The sequence below is a fragment of the Zootoca vivipara genome, chromosome 9 (assembly GCF_965207765.1).
Source record: "Zootoca vivipara chromosome 9, rZooViv2.hap1.1, whole genome shotgun sequence".
In the NCBI taxonomy this organism is placed as follows: Eukaryota; Metazoa; Chordata; class Lepidosauria; order Squamata; family Lacertidae; genus Zootoca; species Zootoca vivipara.
The window spans coordinates 48,112,140-48,128,967 of record NC_142592.1 but is presented as its reverse complement, the minus strand read 5'-3'; the positions used below and the strand labels follow the sequence as shown (position 1 = coordinate 48,128,967).

The 16,828-nt window shown below is 44.0% G+C and overlaps 1 protein-coding gene across 2 annotated transcripts in view; it reads left to right on the top strand.

The window, feature by feature from the left end:
- The window catches only part of C9H12orf75 (chromosome 9 C12orf75 homolog), a 30,289-nt gene extending 15,564 nt beyond the window's left edge, over positions 1-14,725 (top strand). Inside the window, exons 2-5 of one of the 2 annotated variants that reach the window (XR_015951740.1) lie at positions 4,430-4,454; positions 5,860-5,968; positions 9,890-9,925; positions 11,916-12,010. Coding sequence is in view for 1 of the 2 variants with exons in the window: in XM_088676746.1 (XP_088532872.1) it covers positions 4,430-4,454; positions 9,890-9,925; positions 11,916-11,995; positions 13,505-13,557 (194 nt within the window). In the remaining variant the exon portion in view is untranslated. Of the gene's footprint in view, positions 1-4,429; positions 4,455-5,859; positions 5,969-9,889; positions 9,926-11,915; positions 12,011-13,504 lie in introns of those variants that run through there. The other variant, XM_088676746.1, reaches the window with a different exon arrangement.
- Positions 14,726-16,828: the final 2,103 nt, after the last annotated feature.

The window sequence follows — 16,828 nt, the reverse complement described above, 5'->3', positions numbered from 1 at the left end:
GCGACTAGGGGAGGTCATCAGGGTGGGGGACAAGGTTTGGTTGTCCTCGGAGGGCCTTCCCACCAGAGGGAGGTGCAAAAAGCTGGCACCCAGACGGCTGGGCCCCTTCACGGTCACGCAACAGGTCAACCCGGTGGCATACAGGCTGGCACTGCCAGAGGATATGAGGGTGCATCCAGTGTTTCATAGATCGCTGCTGTCGCCGTACAGGGAAAGCAGCAGGCTCCGAGACAGCGAACAAACCCCCGAGGGAGGGGGGGAGAGGGGAGGCAGGGAGCAACTCAATGAGGCCACGGCCATCCTTGATTCACGGAGAGGGGTGGGGGGCCTGGAGTACCTCATGGCATGGGAGGATGCTCCACCGTCCCAGAATGAATGGGTCCCAGCCACTCAGATACAGGAGGAATTCTTGGTGGAAGAATTTCACGCCCTCTATCCCCACAGACCCAAGCCCTGGCACATGGAAAGGGAGGGGGAGGAGGAGGAGGCACGGGAGAGCAGCTCACCATGGCGCTGGGAAGCAGAGTTTGAGGACTCGGGAGACGAGATATGGGTGTCACCGAGATCCACACAGTCAGAGGCAGAAGCAGATTGGCAGCACATTTTTTCCCCCACCAGCTCGGACGCCACGGAATTTTTGGGATTCCAGTCCTCCCAGGCGGAAGGGGGAGCCTCGCAGGACTGGGGGGAGGTGTTCACACCAACGGGCTCGGAAAGCACTGAGTTCTTAGGCTTCCAGTCGTCACCGACACCTGGGGGGGACCTGGGGAGGGGAGAAGGGGAGCTTGGAAGGGGGGTGGATGTGAGGGACAGGGGATATCGCGAAGTCCCTCCCCTCCTGAGTTCAAGCCCATCACCGACCACAGGGGGAAGCAGAGGGAGCTCCGATTCCAGTGGGGAAGCAGGAAGTCGGGTCCGAGGCTCAGGCAAGGTAGCGGAGCCAGGGTCCCAGGTGGGACAGGAAGGGGGAAGTAAGGGGGGGAGACCCATCCCCCCAACTCCAGAATTACGCCGGAAGAGGAGGGGAAAGAGGATGGGGCTTCCAAGACTTTTGTGCTGGGGAAAGACGCGCCAAAAGTCACTTGGAGGTTCTGAAACCGACTGACCACATCACTCCGTGTAAATAGCATGACTTCAGCACTGTAAATACGCAGCACCAATAAAAGAATAAAAATGCAGAGCTGCGTAGCGTCGTTACTCTGAAGTAGTCCACTCCGGCCACTGTGACAGATGCCCTTTTAAATGTGTTGTGGGAGAGGGAGGATTATTGGTTTTGTTTTTTTTCTTACCGGTACTTTTATTTTATTATGTATTTTGCATTTTTATACTGTAATTTTATGTTGTGAACCACCCGGAGATCTATAGATGAAGGGTGATATACAAATTAAATTATAGATAGATGATAGATAGATTGCTAGCAAAATTCAAGTTCACATTAAGCCTTAAATTTAAGGTTTAATTTTTTTTTTTTAAATGTCCAATGTCTAGCAGCACCATTCTACCCACGTCTACTCAGAAGTAAGCCCTGCTGAAGTCAGTGGAGCTTACTGTCAAGTGAACAGGGTTAGGACTACAGCAGAAGCTATCTGGGCTGTTTCCCTGCAGGCTTCATTGAATGACATTTCAGCAGCAATAAAACAGCCTTTCATAACAGGGGAGGAAGAAGGAGGTCACCCTTAATTGATTCCTGCCTTCTGTGCATTTAGTGGCTGAGTGAGTCATGAACAGGGAGCTGCTGATATGATGATGGGGAATAAAGTGTGGTGTTTGTTGTTGCCTTTCATTCTGCTTTTTTGGATTCTTCGTATATTTTTATATGCCTGCCTTTTTCAAAGGGTGTATTAATAAGAGATGTTTTCTAACGAATTGGCAATAAAAATGTTACAATATTTAGGGCTTCCGGTTGACCACGCCATCTTGCTCAGACGGGGGTCCGCACAGCGGAGCGGACCTCGGCGCTTCAGAGGTGGAGGGAATCGTTCCAGCGAAGCGAAACCTCCTTAAAAGCCCCAAATCGAGCTTTTTGGGGACAGATTTTGCCTGGCGGCGCCAAAAGCGGGCTCTCTCCTCCCCGGATCGGCTTTGTTTAAGCCCCCGAGAGCGAGGAGGTGAACCGCGGCGGACAGGCTGACATTGCTGCTCTGAGAGTGCGAAGCTGCGAGTCTGGGAAGTGGAGGTGGCCAATTCTTCAAAGAACATTCAGCAAATGAATAGACTGTGAGTAATTTGGATTCTTTGGAATGTAAATTAAGGCAACAATTTGGACCTGGGAGAGAGGGGAAAAGAGGAAGCCACCCCCCCCCTACGGTAACATAAGAGACAGTAAACAGAAACCCGAAGCCGTAAACAGAAGATTTCAACTTAAAAGGATTCCTCAAAGGCATCAAAGAGAATCTCCCCTAAATGCAGGGTAAAAGGGGAGAGAGACTGTGGCTGTGATTGCCCTGCAGAAAGAAGTTAAGACTAAGAAAGACCTTTCTGTTCCTCGGGAGCCGGCAGCCCAGACAATCCAGTGAGTTGATCAGGATTTATAGTTAAATTCTATTTCTATCTTTATCTCTGGACCTTTTGGAAATTCTTTTTTGGTTTATATACTTTTGAAATGTGAGTTCGAACTTTATTTTTAAGAATGCAGCCAGCTTGTTAAAATGGAGTCGAGAAAATAGACTGCGATTATATTCCACCCCATGTGACAAGTTTTGACCTTGACAGGACTGAACTATGTCAACAAAAAGGTACCCGCCTGAGTTTCAGCGGACTGTTTTGACCTTAATGTGGGAAGCAAGAATAGAACTATGTCAAGAGGAGACACAACGGCAAGTGTTACAGCAAAAATTCCAGATGATGATGGCAGAATATGATTTCTTAGAAGCTTTTGAAACTGAAGAAGACGAATGTGAGAATGACAATGATGAGGACTGTGATGACTTAACACAAAATGAAGCCCATCACGAAAAAAATGATGATTTTACTCTACAAAAAGTTGGATGGAGTGCCTCCCCTTCGAGGGGGGCACGATTGGACTTACTGGAACTCCAGAATGACCACAGGGAAGAAGGAAAAATTAAGCAGAGAAGAGAAGAAGCTCAGGGGTCTGATATGGAGGCCTGGATGGCAAAAGACTGTAAACAGGGGGTGGGGTGAAGGGAAAGTGAAGTTGTGATTGTAAGGATGGGTTAATAGGACTATAACTGGACTGCTGACTATGGAACTTGCTGGATTGGTGGGGTGGAGCCAGTACTCGGGGGGGTGTAAGGTTAGTTTGGGAATAATTATAGGTTTAAAAAGTGAATTGATTCTGGAAAAAGGTGAAAATATGGAGGCCTATAGAGGGGTAAAAATTAGGCACGGGAAGAAAAAATGGGAGTTTGATTTCTCAGTGATTGGACAATAGGCGAAAATGATAATAGTTAGTTTAAAAGTGGTACAAGATATAAAGGTGTATGTTATAAAATATGAACTATGAAACTGTTGAAGATGATAAATAAGGGAGGAAAACCGGGGAAGGGGGGAGGGTGGGGAAGCCCACAAAATATGGTTTAACAATTATGAATTTAACAATTATGATGAATTTTTTTTTTTGTCTTTTTTCCTTTTTGTCTCTTTTTTTCTTCTCTTTTTTCTCTTTTTCTTTTTTGTATTTTCTTTTTTTTGGTATGACAATAGATGGTTGGATGGATGAACTCCTGCGTACTGCCCTGGTTCACTGGAGCTCCCTGGTGGCAGGGGGGGGCTTCGGGGGCAGGGGAGGGGGAGGAGGACAGAAACCCAATCATAAAATGGACCACTTCTGACTGTTCACCTGCGTGGGATACTTCTGTGGCAGGGGAGGACCCATGGAGGGGGGTGGGAAGAAGGTGGAAAAGGTGTATATGTATGTACCATCTTTTGTAATTTGTAAAATCAATAAAAATTATGTTTAAAAAAAAAATATGTTACAATATTTAAAATGGTTCCAAGTTCAATCCTGGGATGGGATCGATGTCACTGTGGAAATCAACCTGATCTTTAAATGCAGTGGCTAAGAAAGATACGTCTTAGTGGAAAAAGCTTGGAGATTCACATTTGGGTTAGGGCCTGCTGTCGCTAGCACTAGTTTAACAACCCTGCTGTCACTCAGCTCTTTAGCACGCCTGACACCAATATCTTAGAAATGATGGAAGTGAAAATTTAAGGGGTGCATTTCTGCTCATTAGTGGTCTCTTCATGATTTATGTGGATCCCCCCCCCCCAATTTGGTTGTGTACTTTTTGATGTTTTGTTTATGGTTTATGACTAGTTTTGATACGTTTGTAGTTATGTGATTTTTTAAATGTGTTGTAAGCTGCTTTGCAAGTGGTTTGAACTTTGGGCATACAAATAAATGACGGGTTGAACAAGTGGTACCAAATTTCTACACCCAACCTTCATTTTGCTCTTTCCATTCTAGATACTGCAGGAACAGCAATAGATGTGTAAGTATATATCTTTTTGCATTGTCTATAAAATATTTTGAATTATCAAATGATTACCAGAGCCAGTAACCATCTCATGATAGCTTCTAACCAGGGTTGGCAGGTTTTAAGTAAAGCTTCCGTTGTAACCTTCTTACTTGGAAGCAAGCTCCATTGAATTCAAGAAATCTTGAAGTCTCTGGGCAGCTGGGGATATGATTGGGCACAGCATTTGAACCAGGCTCTCATCAACTGGATTGTTGTGCAGCTGGTGAAAAAGTTGTCCATGCTTGAAGGTCCACAGAGGCTCACCACGATGCCCTCCGTAAGGGGGGGCACGACTGGCCCCCTTCCTGCACTGGCCAATCAAGGAGAGGGTAGTCGGATGCGACTGGGGCATGCATCAGTTGTGGGGGTGGGGCTAGCCTCGGTGTGTGTCCCCCACCACAATTATTTCAGCATGTGGAAGGTGTGTGTTGAATGATCCTGCCTTCTGTTTTTTTTCTGCACCTGAAGAAAAACCCAGCTTGCATTATTTTATTAAGGCTAGAATTAAATCATCGAAACAAATTTGTTAGTATCAGTTTGAAAGGCTTTTCTGTCTTGCTGGGCATGAGCAGAGTGCTTGCTTGCAAAAGAAATCACATTGCATTGGGCTGTGTTTCTGCTCTCCCCTGCTTGCTGCCCGCACCTCAGTATTCCTAGCTGTTGATTCGGGACTATTTGCTTGTTTGCTGCATTTATGTCCCATTTTTCCTGCAAAGAGCTTAAGGCAACATGAATTGTTCTCGCCTCTCTTGTTTCATCCCCACAACGACCCTGCGAGGTAGGTTAGGCTGAGAGTGAGTGGCTGGCCCAAGGTCACTCAGTGAATTTCATAGCTGAGGGGGGGAGGGAATTTGAACCCTCCCAGTTTGACACCCTACACCGCACTGGCTGTATCATTTTCATCAACCCCTATCACCGCAGATGCAACCACTTCGGGACCTGGAAATTATTCTCTGTGTGGGTGGCCAAGTGAGAAAGCAGAAGGGATCCTTGCGCCTTTCACAGTTGTCCACATAAGGGAATTTCAGTGGCTTGCATGTCCAGATACACCTGTTGAAATCTCATTTTCTACACAAGCGTGAAATGTTCAGGTGCCAAATGCATAAACAACTCCTGCTGAAATTCCCTCTCTGCCTGCTGTGCTTTCTCTTGGGGTTCCTTAATTAATAGAGCAGATGTCAAGTGGATGATGAAAGCAGTGGGGTGGTTAAGGAGGAGCAGCTGGACTGCAATAAAACCACAACTCCTGGGTAGCTAATGAGTAATGAGTGTCCTAGATCCATCATTGTAGGAGCTTTTTCTAAGAGTCAATCACCAGGCAGGAAGGAACGATGAAGTATGTAGATGTATAAAATACTAGTTTGCCACCTTTTTGTAGACGGGAGCTTTCCATAGCTGCACAACAATAGGTGAAGCCTTTGCTGATGTGGAAATGCAGTGAAGGGAAGATGGCCTGCACCTGTTGAATTCTACCTGTTGTGTTAAAGGTACAGAGCCTCTGTTCTTTTTTCCTTTTTTTTCTTGAAGAAACAAAGCGTCAACACCATTTTTTAAAAAAATGCATTAAAGAAATTGTGTCAATAGTAGCTTTCCAGGACCATCAACTTACTTACAAATACGCTTACATTTAAGCATCATGGTAGCTGACAACCTTATAGATTTGGATGAGAACATTCAGATTTGCAACTTTGGGAGGTTTGAATGTATTGAGTTGTATCCTATGTTGGCCTTACTTAGAATAGACCTATTGAAATCAATGGACATGATTAACTTTCGTCTATTGCATATGTAAGTACTTTAATATAAGACTTAATTTTAAAGTGTTTTAAGAGACGATTGATTGATTTAATACCCCACTCATCTCATTCTGTTGCCTCAAACACAATAAAACATTAAACATTATAAACCACCCTATACAGGAGTGCATTTAGATGTCTTCTGAAGGTTGCATAGTTACTTATCTCCTTGACATCTGATGGGAGGGCATTCCACAGGACGGGTGCCCACTACTGAGAAGGCCCTTTGCCTGGTTCTCTGTAACCTCACCTCTTGCAGTGAGGGAACCTCCAGAAGGTCCTCGGAATTCAACTCTGTGTCTGGGCTAAACCATGTGGGTAGAGATGCTCCTTCAGGTTTACAGGGCCATGGCCGTTTAGGGCTTTAAAGGTCAGCATCAACACTTTGAATTGTGCTTGGAAACATAGTGGGAGCCAACGTAGGTCTTTCAGGACTGGTGTTATATGGTCCCAGCAGAAGCTAGAGATCTAGTGGGTGGTACTGCCATCTCCCACATAGTTCTTCGCCATTGCATGATTTTCAGAAGCAACATAAATAATGGAGCATAAACAAATATATAAAAATGTTGCTTTTCATGCATGACCTATGCAGGTGGCAAACTTTACTATTTTGTGGTACAAAAACATTCATTGTACAGTATATGCATAGCTCTCTTTCTGTGCTGTGCTGAGATACTAGATTATTAATGCTTGATGTTTAGCTGTGTTTTATATTATGTTGGAAGACACGCAGAGTGGAGCAAACCTGTCAGATGGATGGGGTATAAATAAATTATTATTATTATTATTATTAAACTTCCGAAAATGTTTGACAACCAAGGCGTGGCTTCCGATTGGCTGCAGGAGCTTCGGAAGCCGTGTCAGACATTTGGCTTCCAAAGAACATTTGCAAACTGGAACACTCACTTCCGGGTTTGTGGCATTTGGAAGCCAAAACGTTTGAGTTGCAAGGCGTTCAGGATCCAAGGTTCGACTGTATTTGAAACAAAAAACAAGCTTTAACACCACCATTGAATTGTTTCTATTTCTGAAGGGCTCTGGACTGAGAATTTTTGGATTGAATCAAATAAAGGCACATTTGTGGAATGTACCAAGGGATATTTAATGACCTCATAAAGTAGATGGGACCTCAAAGCTTGCCAGAGACAATAGAGCTTGAAATATTAGAGGGAAAACAGAAAAGCCAAAAAAGCCCTGATTGTTAACCTCTTCCTTCTCAGTGGAGACTGGCAGGGTGGAAGGCAGAGATGCCAACAGGTAGTGGAGCCAGAGCAGATGGCTGGTTGAACTAGAGCCAGCATGTCCAGTGGTTAGGAGTGATGGGTATTTTAGTCTAGCAACATTTTGAGAGCCAGAAGTCCCCTCTTCCTGCCCTAAAACTTTCAAATTCCAGAAATAGCCTGTGACCAGAAATGGCAGTAATAAACTTTTGAAGAGGGGTGTCTTTCCCGAGACAGAGATAGTGATGTGGGTGGCAATTCTGCTTCCAGAAATGTTGCACATGGATATTGCATGTAAGCTAATGGAACTTTGAAAGTTAATAGCAGCCAACTTGGTTTTTGTAATTTTAGTTTGCTTTAAGCTTTTTTAAATATTGTGTTTAATATTACTGCGTTTTAATTGTTGTAACACACCCTAGGACCTTAGGGTGAAGGGCAGGTAATAAATTGTAGTAGTATTAATGTGTGTGGTGATGATGATGACAATAGCAATAGCAATAACAATAACAATAATAATTTTATTATTTGTACCCCACCCATCTGACTGGGTTGCCCCAGCCACTCCGGGCAGCTTCCAGCAAATATAGAAGCATAATAAAACATCAAACATTAAAAACTTCCCCATACAATGCTGCCTTCAGATGTCTTCTAAAATTTGTATAGTTATTTATCTCTTTGACATCTGGTGTGAGGGCTCTCCAATAGCCGCACATCATAGCAACCAGAGTTGTGATTTTGTTAAAGTAGTCTTTAGAGTCGAGAGCTTTCAACTTCGCATTTAGGAGTTCATGAGAATGCCTTGCCTCCTGCTGGGAACAAATAGATCAGCCCTGCCAGATGTTTTGGACTGCAACTCCCATTACCGCCAGCCCACACAAGCTATCAGTATTCACTAAGGTATTTCTTGAGTGTTTAGACATTCACAAAATCTGACTGGGATTGTTGACGGACGCATGTGAATACTGACCTTCACCAAAGTTTGGAGATTGGCTGTAATATATAAACTGCCACAGTAATAATTCCTACATTATTTATCTCTGGAGAGGAGAATGCTATGCAGAAATGTTCCCCAAGGACTCATGTTCACAAACCTCCCCTTTTTGTCCTTCATTCAGTGCTACTCTGCAGGCTTTGAGGCCCCTGGCAAAGTTATGGCGGACTGCCCTGTCTCACAGTGGACAGTCCTCTATTTGAAGGGCTGCCTGAGAAAGGAAAGCAGGGGCGCTGAAGTTACCTATCAAAAGTATAACCTCCGCTGTAGTTTCAAGTACTACATTTCTATTTAAATTATAGCAATTATTTCTGGGGTACAAGCCTGGGCAGTGTGTGTGGAGGTCCTGGGCTGCCCAGACGACAAGACCCCCTTCTCGGTCTCACTGATGTGGTCCAAAGGAAAATCGAGCAGTACGTTTGACGTCCTCTTGGCTGCAGGAGTTGCTGGAAGGAGGTTACAGTTCCTCTTTTTTGGTGATGCATATGCGACATCTCCCACATAACGTGCCCTCTAGTGAGCTCCTTCCTCTGTTGGTAAGCCCACTTGGGCTTGCTTGGTTGCAGCTGCACTCTGAGCAACACTACCAGATGTTTGAGAGCCTCACTACGTTTCAACATCCACAATAGCCCAGAGTCATACTGCATCAGGGGGCTTGTGGGATATGCCTGGAGCCTGGAGCTGTTTGGGGCAGCTATGACTTTCTCCTATTTCTGTCTGCAGAAGGCTCAATGAAGTAGGAGAATGAGTCATTGGCATAGCTGCCAAGTCTCCCGTATTCCCCGGGAAACCCCCGTTTTTCCAGCCATTCCCAGCTGGAAAAATGGATTTTTTTGTTTTTCCCCTGTTTACTTACCGGCCGGGGGAGGCTCCTTCTGTGCATGTCTGGAGTCTCTGGACATGCGCAGAAGTGATTTCTGGCGCAGCGGCCATTTTGGAACTGGGCAGAGCAGCATTGAAAGTTGCTTCTGAGCATGCTCCGCCCAGTTCCAAAATGGCGGCAGCGCTACTTCCGGTCTGCCGATCCCTTATTTTTCCGGCAGGAACTTGGCAGGTATGGTCATTGGCAAATACAGTCAAACCTTGGTTGTCGAACGTAATACATTCCGGAAGACTGTTTGACTTCCGAAACGTTTGGCAACTGAGGCGCAGCTTCTGATTGGTTGCAAGAACTTGCACACAAGCAAAAAAACCTGCATTGGATGTTCAGGTTTCGAAAAATGTTCAAAAACCGGAGCATTTACTTCTGGGTTTTCAGCATTTGGGAGCTGAAACGTACAATAATGAAGCTGCTTGGGAACCGAGGTTTCACTGTAGAAGTTTAGCCATCGACAGAGAGGGTTGGGTGGGGAATCTAAAACCGAGTTTCGACAAACTATTTTGTCATTTATGTCATTGCAGAACAGAAGAATCAGTGTCAGAAGATGACAAGAGGAGGTATGTTGCTGCTGAGTCATAGCTGTCAACTTTTCCCTTTTCTCACGAGGAATCCTATTCGGAATAAGGGAATTTCCCTTTAAAAAAAAGGGAGAAGTTGACAGCTATGATTGGGGTGAAGTTGTATGATCCAAAATGGATTTTCATTTCATGAGGAAATATTACACGGGGAAAGGAATGGTTTTTAGGTTATTATTCCAAACCAACAACTGTCTTTTGGTTTAGTTGCAAAGCAGAGATTCCTAGGGAGTTTAGCTTCACTCCCCCCCCCAATATATTGCTGTCATCTCAACCTTTACTTTACCCCCTGATGCTGGGAAACAGTCATAGCACAGAAGCAAATTAAGGACCTTTCTTACAGTAAACAATGATGCCTATAAAGCCTGTGAGAGGCCACGTTCTTTAAACAGAATGTTTGATGGAAAACTGCTGTAGGTTATTCAAAGAGATTCTTAAGAGGGGAGGGTACAGGGTTAGAACCCTTCCCCCAGTTAGCTTAGCCTCCCTCCACATGTTGATCAGGCAAACAAGATGGCTGCGGTAGTGAACCGTCAATTGGTAATAGTCAATTGATCTGTTGGTGTAGTCAGTTTTCTGTGACCAACTGCACAGTCTGGCTTGCTATGCCTTGAGAGCTGAAGTCTGCTGTGGATGGAGAAACTGAGCTACTTTGTTGAGAGAGGGAGAGTTGAGGCTGAGAATAAAGAGGCTGGGCCTTAAATAGTGAGCTGCTTATGCCATTCTGTATAACATTCAAGAGCTGTGCCTTATCTGTATTGTTGGGATCCATTTTGAATTTAATTTTATTTTTTTTAAATAATAAAAAACTTTATTAGTAAATCACATAAAATACAATAAAAAAACAGAAAACAAATAAGTAAACATGCAAGAAAAATACAAAAGCTAGTAAACAAAAACAATTCAAAAACATACAAACAATATATCTTGCATTTCGATACTTTACATCAATATTTTAAGGCATAGTGCACTTCCACCGCTTTCCACACAACATTCATATTATTTTATATCTTTTATCTGTCTCTTAAAAAGGTCACTAATGTATTATTTCTAAACAGTAAACAATAACCTGGAGAATTTCCACTCTATATATTTGCTGCAGAGTTAGTCGAAACATAACCATGTTTTTGCTCCCAGACCTGACTTCCTTAGATATTCGGTCAGGCATTCCCATTGTTTTTTTGATCTTATCCTTCAATTTTCGCCGAATTAAATCTGTTAATTTTGCCAATTCTAAATATTCACAAATTTAATTTTTTATGAATTTAATTTTTAATGCAATACTGGATCACCTTGAGCAAGGGGTTGATCCAAAACAGGCAAAACGGAGACGGGAGCAAGCAGATTGATTAGAATCATAGAACAGTAGAAATAGGAAGGGACCCCAGATATCAGCTAGTCCAACCCTCAGCTAAAGAATCCTTGACAGATGGCCACCCAACCTCTGCTTAAAAACCTCCAATTAAGGAGAGTCCACCACCTTCTGAGGCAGTCTCTTCTATGGTCAAACAGCAAAAGTTACCACCAGAAAGTTCCTCCTTAATGTTTAGTTGGAATCTTCTTTCTTGTCATTCGAATCCATTGGTTTGGGTCCTACCCTCCAGAGCAGGAGAAAACAAGCTTGCTCCATCTTCCATGTGGCAGCCCTTCAGATACTTGAAGACTGCTATCATATCTCCTCCGAAAAGCTGCATGATCTAGCATATTGAATTTTACCTCTGCAGTGAACACACAAGGTCACCTAAAGCAAGCTACTCCCTTCCATTCTCTGTCTCCCCCCTCTTACATTATGGGTGGTAATCATGCTAACTTAGGTAACAAGGTAAAAGCTAACACGTGTGAAATGCTTTCAACACTTGAAAAGTCCTATACAAACGTTAAAGTATTTAATTTTGCTACTACAGTATTAGTATTAGGTATACTCTCAGTTTAAGTTGTGGTTTTCATGTCAGTGTTTTTCCATTCCACTAAGGAACTATGGAGGTGTTTATGTCGGTCTCCCAGCTGATGTTGCTACCAAGATTTCCACCCAGCCAAAGACGGCGTCTCAAGGTACTTCTTAAAAAGGTGTGTGCTTTTAGTGTTTCCAGTGTGCTAGCACCTCTAATTTATCATAGCGCTAAGATCGTTGTTTTGGTGTTTGAAACTGTTATCCATTTAGAAGCCATTTGGTATATAAGCGGCAAACAAATAAATAAGGCAGCTATGTTCACTGCTTGGATTGTATTAGATCAGTTTGGTGAAGGCTGTATTAGATGATCACTTCTGTTCAATGACTACCAAACACTGTAGCATCTGAGAGGGTCCTAGAATCCGCCCTTCTCCTTCCCAAAGCCTAGTAAGCGCTCTCCCAGCTTTAGGAAGGAGGGCTCTAGGACCCTGCCAGAGCCTCACACCTCCTTCCCAAAGCCCGGTGCCCACTTAGCCAGCTTTGAGAAAGCAGTGTCAGGGCTGGGGGAAGGCATCAAATTTTGGCCTCACTCCCCCCACCCCACCCCACATGACAAGGCAGTGTGCAGCCCACAGGTTCCACGTCAAAGTACTCTCTGAAGATTTGGGCCGCGCTAATATAGTTTAACACCATTTGAGATGCTGAAGCGGGGGTGAGGAACCTCTTTCAGCCTGAGGGCCGCTTTCCAACATGGGCAACCTCTGGGGGGGCCACAGTGGATGGGGCCAGAGGCAAGAGTGAGCAGAGCGACTGATGCGTCTTTTATCTTTGTGCAGTAGTCCACATTTGTTCGATGCAAAATTCAGAGATTTCTAAACACACATGCATACATCCATTCTCCATCAAAGTCAGCAGGAGCCATTAATCACAGTTCAATGACATATTCCAGCCAGGCAAAAACACTTGTGGACTAGCACAGAGTAGGGCTGGTGAGGTGTGTAGCCTGAGGAAAGTCCTAAGGGCTGGATAGAGATGTTTGAAGGGCCTGGAGCTGAGGTTTCCCATCTCTTCTCTTGAGTGCCTATGGCCTCATTGTAATTGCCCCATGTACAGTATATGCACACTTCCTACATCACCACTGTGAGTCTTCAATCTGCTTCCTTTAATTTGTATCTGGTTTAAGTTTTACATATGGGTGACCGTGACAAATGGGGGTTGCCAAATTCTCCCCTAGCAGTTTGCCGGCTGGAAAAGCATGATGTAAATAAAATAAATAAACTACTAAATAGGTTAGGGCTGCACAGTGGTACCTCGGTTTTCGAATGTCTTGGAAGCCGAACATTTCGGTTTTTGAATGCCGAAAACCCGAAGTAAATGCTTCCGTTTTCGAACACGCCTCAGAAGTTGAATGGCTTCCGCTGCATGTACATGTTATTTCCCCACATTTTCTGTAGACCACCCTTTGCGCCTCAGTTTTCAAACGTTTCAGAAGTCGAACGGTCTTCAGGAACGGATTACGTTCGAAAACCAAGGTACCATTGTAACTGTCTCAAATGTGAACCTTCAGGGCATGGCCACTTCAATCACAACTGGCTCGCTTGCAATAGAAAGTTCTTTCACCCCCTGGATTATGGTCCTTATTACTCATGCAACATTTCCCTCCCAATCAGCTATCTGCGTAGACCATTCTTCGCAATGGAATTCAGAGCTGCCTTTCAGCTGAAGATTTGCATAGCTAGAAGCATGAAGCCACCAAAAGCTTCTTGGCAGTGAAAGTTGCAACGCCAGATCACGAAGCTGGATGCTCAAAATGGAACTGAAGCATAGGACTGTGATTTATGGATCTTTTTGATGTCCTCCGGTCAGCGTTAACTAACAGATATATGATGGGTATTTCTGCACAAAAAAGCTGACGCTGTTGATCGCCAGCACTTTGGCCGTCCTACGGATGACAATAGGTCTATTTTTTTCATTTAGCTACTTTTGATAGCTTTTATATAACAAGACCAATACTGCTGTTCACTCAAGTGTTCCTAGGCTAAGGTTAGTGCAAATGAACTATTGATTTACTCCAGAGTAATATATTTGAGTAATATATGCAGGCTACTGCTATGGGAAATTGGAGTTGGGTACCAATAGGCATTATCAGCTATTTCTAATTACAACCTACTTTTATACTGTTAACCTGCCACTGATGTTGACATGTCACTTTTTAGAAGTGTATAATTGTTCAGGAAAATTTATTTTGCCAGAAATATATTCAGTGAGTTGGCAGCCTCCTTACTACCTACTAACAAACCGTCATTTATTTCAGTGAGATGCTAACTTGCCTGCCTACCTTTCTTTATTTTGTTTTAGTGGCTGAAAATAACCTCTACTTTTACCAAACAATCATGTGTTGTGTCTTCCATTTTGCATAAAGATGGTAATGATATATGTTAATTAATTTTTTTAAAAAAATGAACAGAAGGCAATGGCAGGAAGGAGTTTGTAAGTGCTGCAGCAAGGCAAATGCTACTCATTTATTGCAACGAAATTCCATGTAAGTCCCATTGAAATAAATGGCACCTGTTCAGCCACAGTCCTTGATGGACCGTATTCAGTGCAAAGCTTTATAGAGACGGTCAAACCTCGAGTTCTGCACACCTCTTAAATCTGGAGGTGTTCTGATCAGCATCAGGAGTTGGTATCTTAATCTTGTTAATGGCAACATTTCAATATGTGAAACTTCACCCCAGCATTTCATTCCAATCTCTGCCTTTTATATACCATCCGGTTAAATGTTTTCAAATGCAGTTAACTTCATACTGGTGATCTTTCAGTGTAGCATCACTCAGTTTTTCTGCATGGCTGAATATGATGTATTAAATTATTGAAGCATTTTTGCATAACTCTTGTGCTGTCCTTTCTGTTTTGAAGATGGCACCTGTCCCCACCAGCTCGCTCCCATCATGCTCACGATGATTCTGAAATGATCTGATGCACTGCAGTGCTGTGGGCCACTTAGCGAATCATGAGCACGTACACAGGGCAGGAGTCTAAAGAGATTTAGCTGTAGGGCCACTGTATGAAGCTAATAAGTGTTGCACATTATAGGCAACTGCCTTAAACCAAGCCATCTATTCCAGGGTTGTCTATTCTGACTGGCAGCAGCTTTCCAGGCTCTCGGGGAATTAAGTCTTCCATGTGGCAGTTTATGGTGGACTCAGTGCTGCTCATGCATACAATTTCACCCCATAGCATCCACACAACATCCTCATAAAAATGCCCCCCCCATATCCCTCCCCACTCAAGAGTGATCGTGTCAACAGCCATTTGGATGTTCCAGAGGTTGACCAGGGCTTTGACAGGTGCGCCAGTCATAACAGCACCCTTAAAAGGTAAAGGTACCCTGATCATTAGGTCCAGTCACGGACGATTCTGGGGTTGCGCTCTCATCTTGCTCTATAGGCCAAAGGAGCCAGTGTTTGTCTGCAGACAGCTTCTGGGTCATGTGGCCAGCATGACTAAGCCGCTTTGGGTGAACCAGAGCAGCGCACAGAAACGCCGTTTACCTTCCCGCTGGAGCGGTACCTATTTATCTACTTGCACTTTGACGTGCTTTCGAACTGCTAGGTTGGCAGGAGCTGGGACCGAACAATGGGAGCTCACTCCATCGCGGGGATTCGAACCGCCAACCTTCTGATCGGCAAGCCCTAGGCTCTGTGGTTCAGACCACAGCGCCACCCGCGTGCCATCAGCACCTTAGCAAACTACAATTCCCAGGGTTATTTTGAGGAAGCCATGACTGTTTAAAGTGGTATGACACTGCTTTAAATGTATTATACAGATGGGGCCTTATTAATTGCAAGTGCAGTCTGGTCATAAATTGCTAGGATGAAATAATTTTTGCTGTTTTGTGGAAAAGGCTGCCTTGGAATGTCAGACAAAAGGAAGTCTTTAACCAGGGGCTTCTGTTTTAAAAGGGAGATTCTCTCGCACCAGGGAGCAGAACATGCCAGTCATAAATCCTGCATTTCCAGTGTTGTGGAGAATTTGTCTTCTGCACTTTCCCATACATTTTTACTATCTAGATAACACTTGCTTTTTGGGAGATACCAAAGAAGATCTCAATGTACAGAGAATATATGATTTACAGAAATACAGAAGCAATGCCATATTTTAAGTAGTATCCCTCAAAGTGCTTTACAAGGCAGGCCAAACTCCCTAAGGCAGACAGTCCTTTGTCTCCCAGTCATACTTTCTGTGGTGCAAAGAGGAAGTTGAATCCTAGTTATAGGTTCTGGAACAAGGATTATGTTTGAAATGCCAGAATATGCAATGTTCTTTGAAGGCTTATGGCAGGCATCCCCAAACTGCGGCCCTCCAGATGTTTTGGCCTACAACTCCCATGATCCCTAGCTAACAGGACCACTGGTCGGGGAAGATGGGAATTGTAGTCCAAAACATCTGGAGGGCCGAAGTTTGGGGATGCCTGGCTTATGGTCTAAAATGCTACCCCAATGCAACTCTCTGTCTCTTGTTAACCACTGTTCACTTTCAATGTTGTCTTTGGATTTCTGTCAAATAAGGAATCTCCCCCCCCCCCCCCGCTGCTCTTGAAGTCTCCATTACAGTACTGGTTTTCCTACTCTTGAAGATATGGATATTTTGAAGTTCAATTCTGGGGAAGAAGGGAGGCAGACATGAGGGGAAACTATATTGCATATGGAAATGGGCACTGTCTACATGATCTGGATCAGTCTCAAGCCCATCATGTCTCTACTTGCAGCATCTTTTCTGCTTCAGCCTCTGCTTCCTAGTCCTTGTGACAAACAGACCTTAGGAATGATAATGGTAAACATCAACAATTCTGGAAATGGAGGGTAGTGCTACACATGCAGTCTCTTCCTGTCACACCCAGTTGCCCAGGAAGGATGCACACATCATGTACCGTACTCATGCACAAAACCAATGGACATTTTAAAAATTATTTTTGGAACCGCACTCAACAG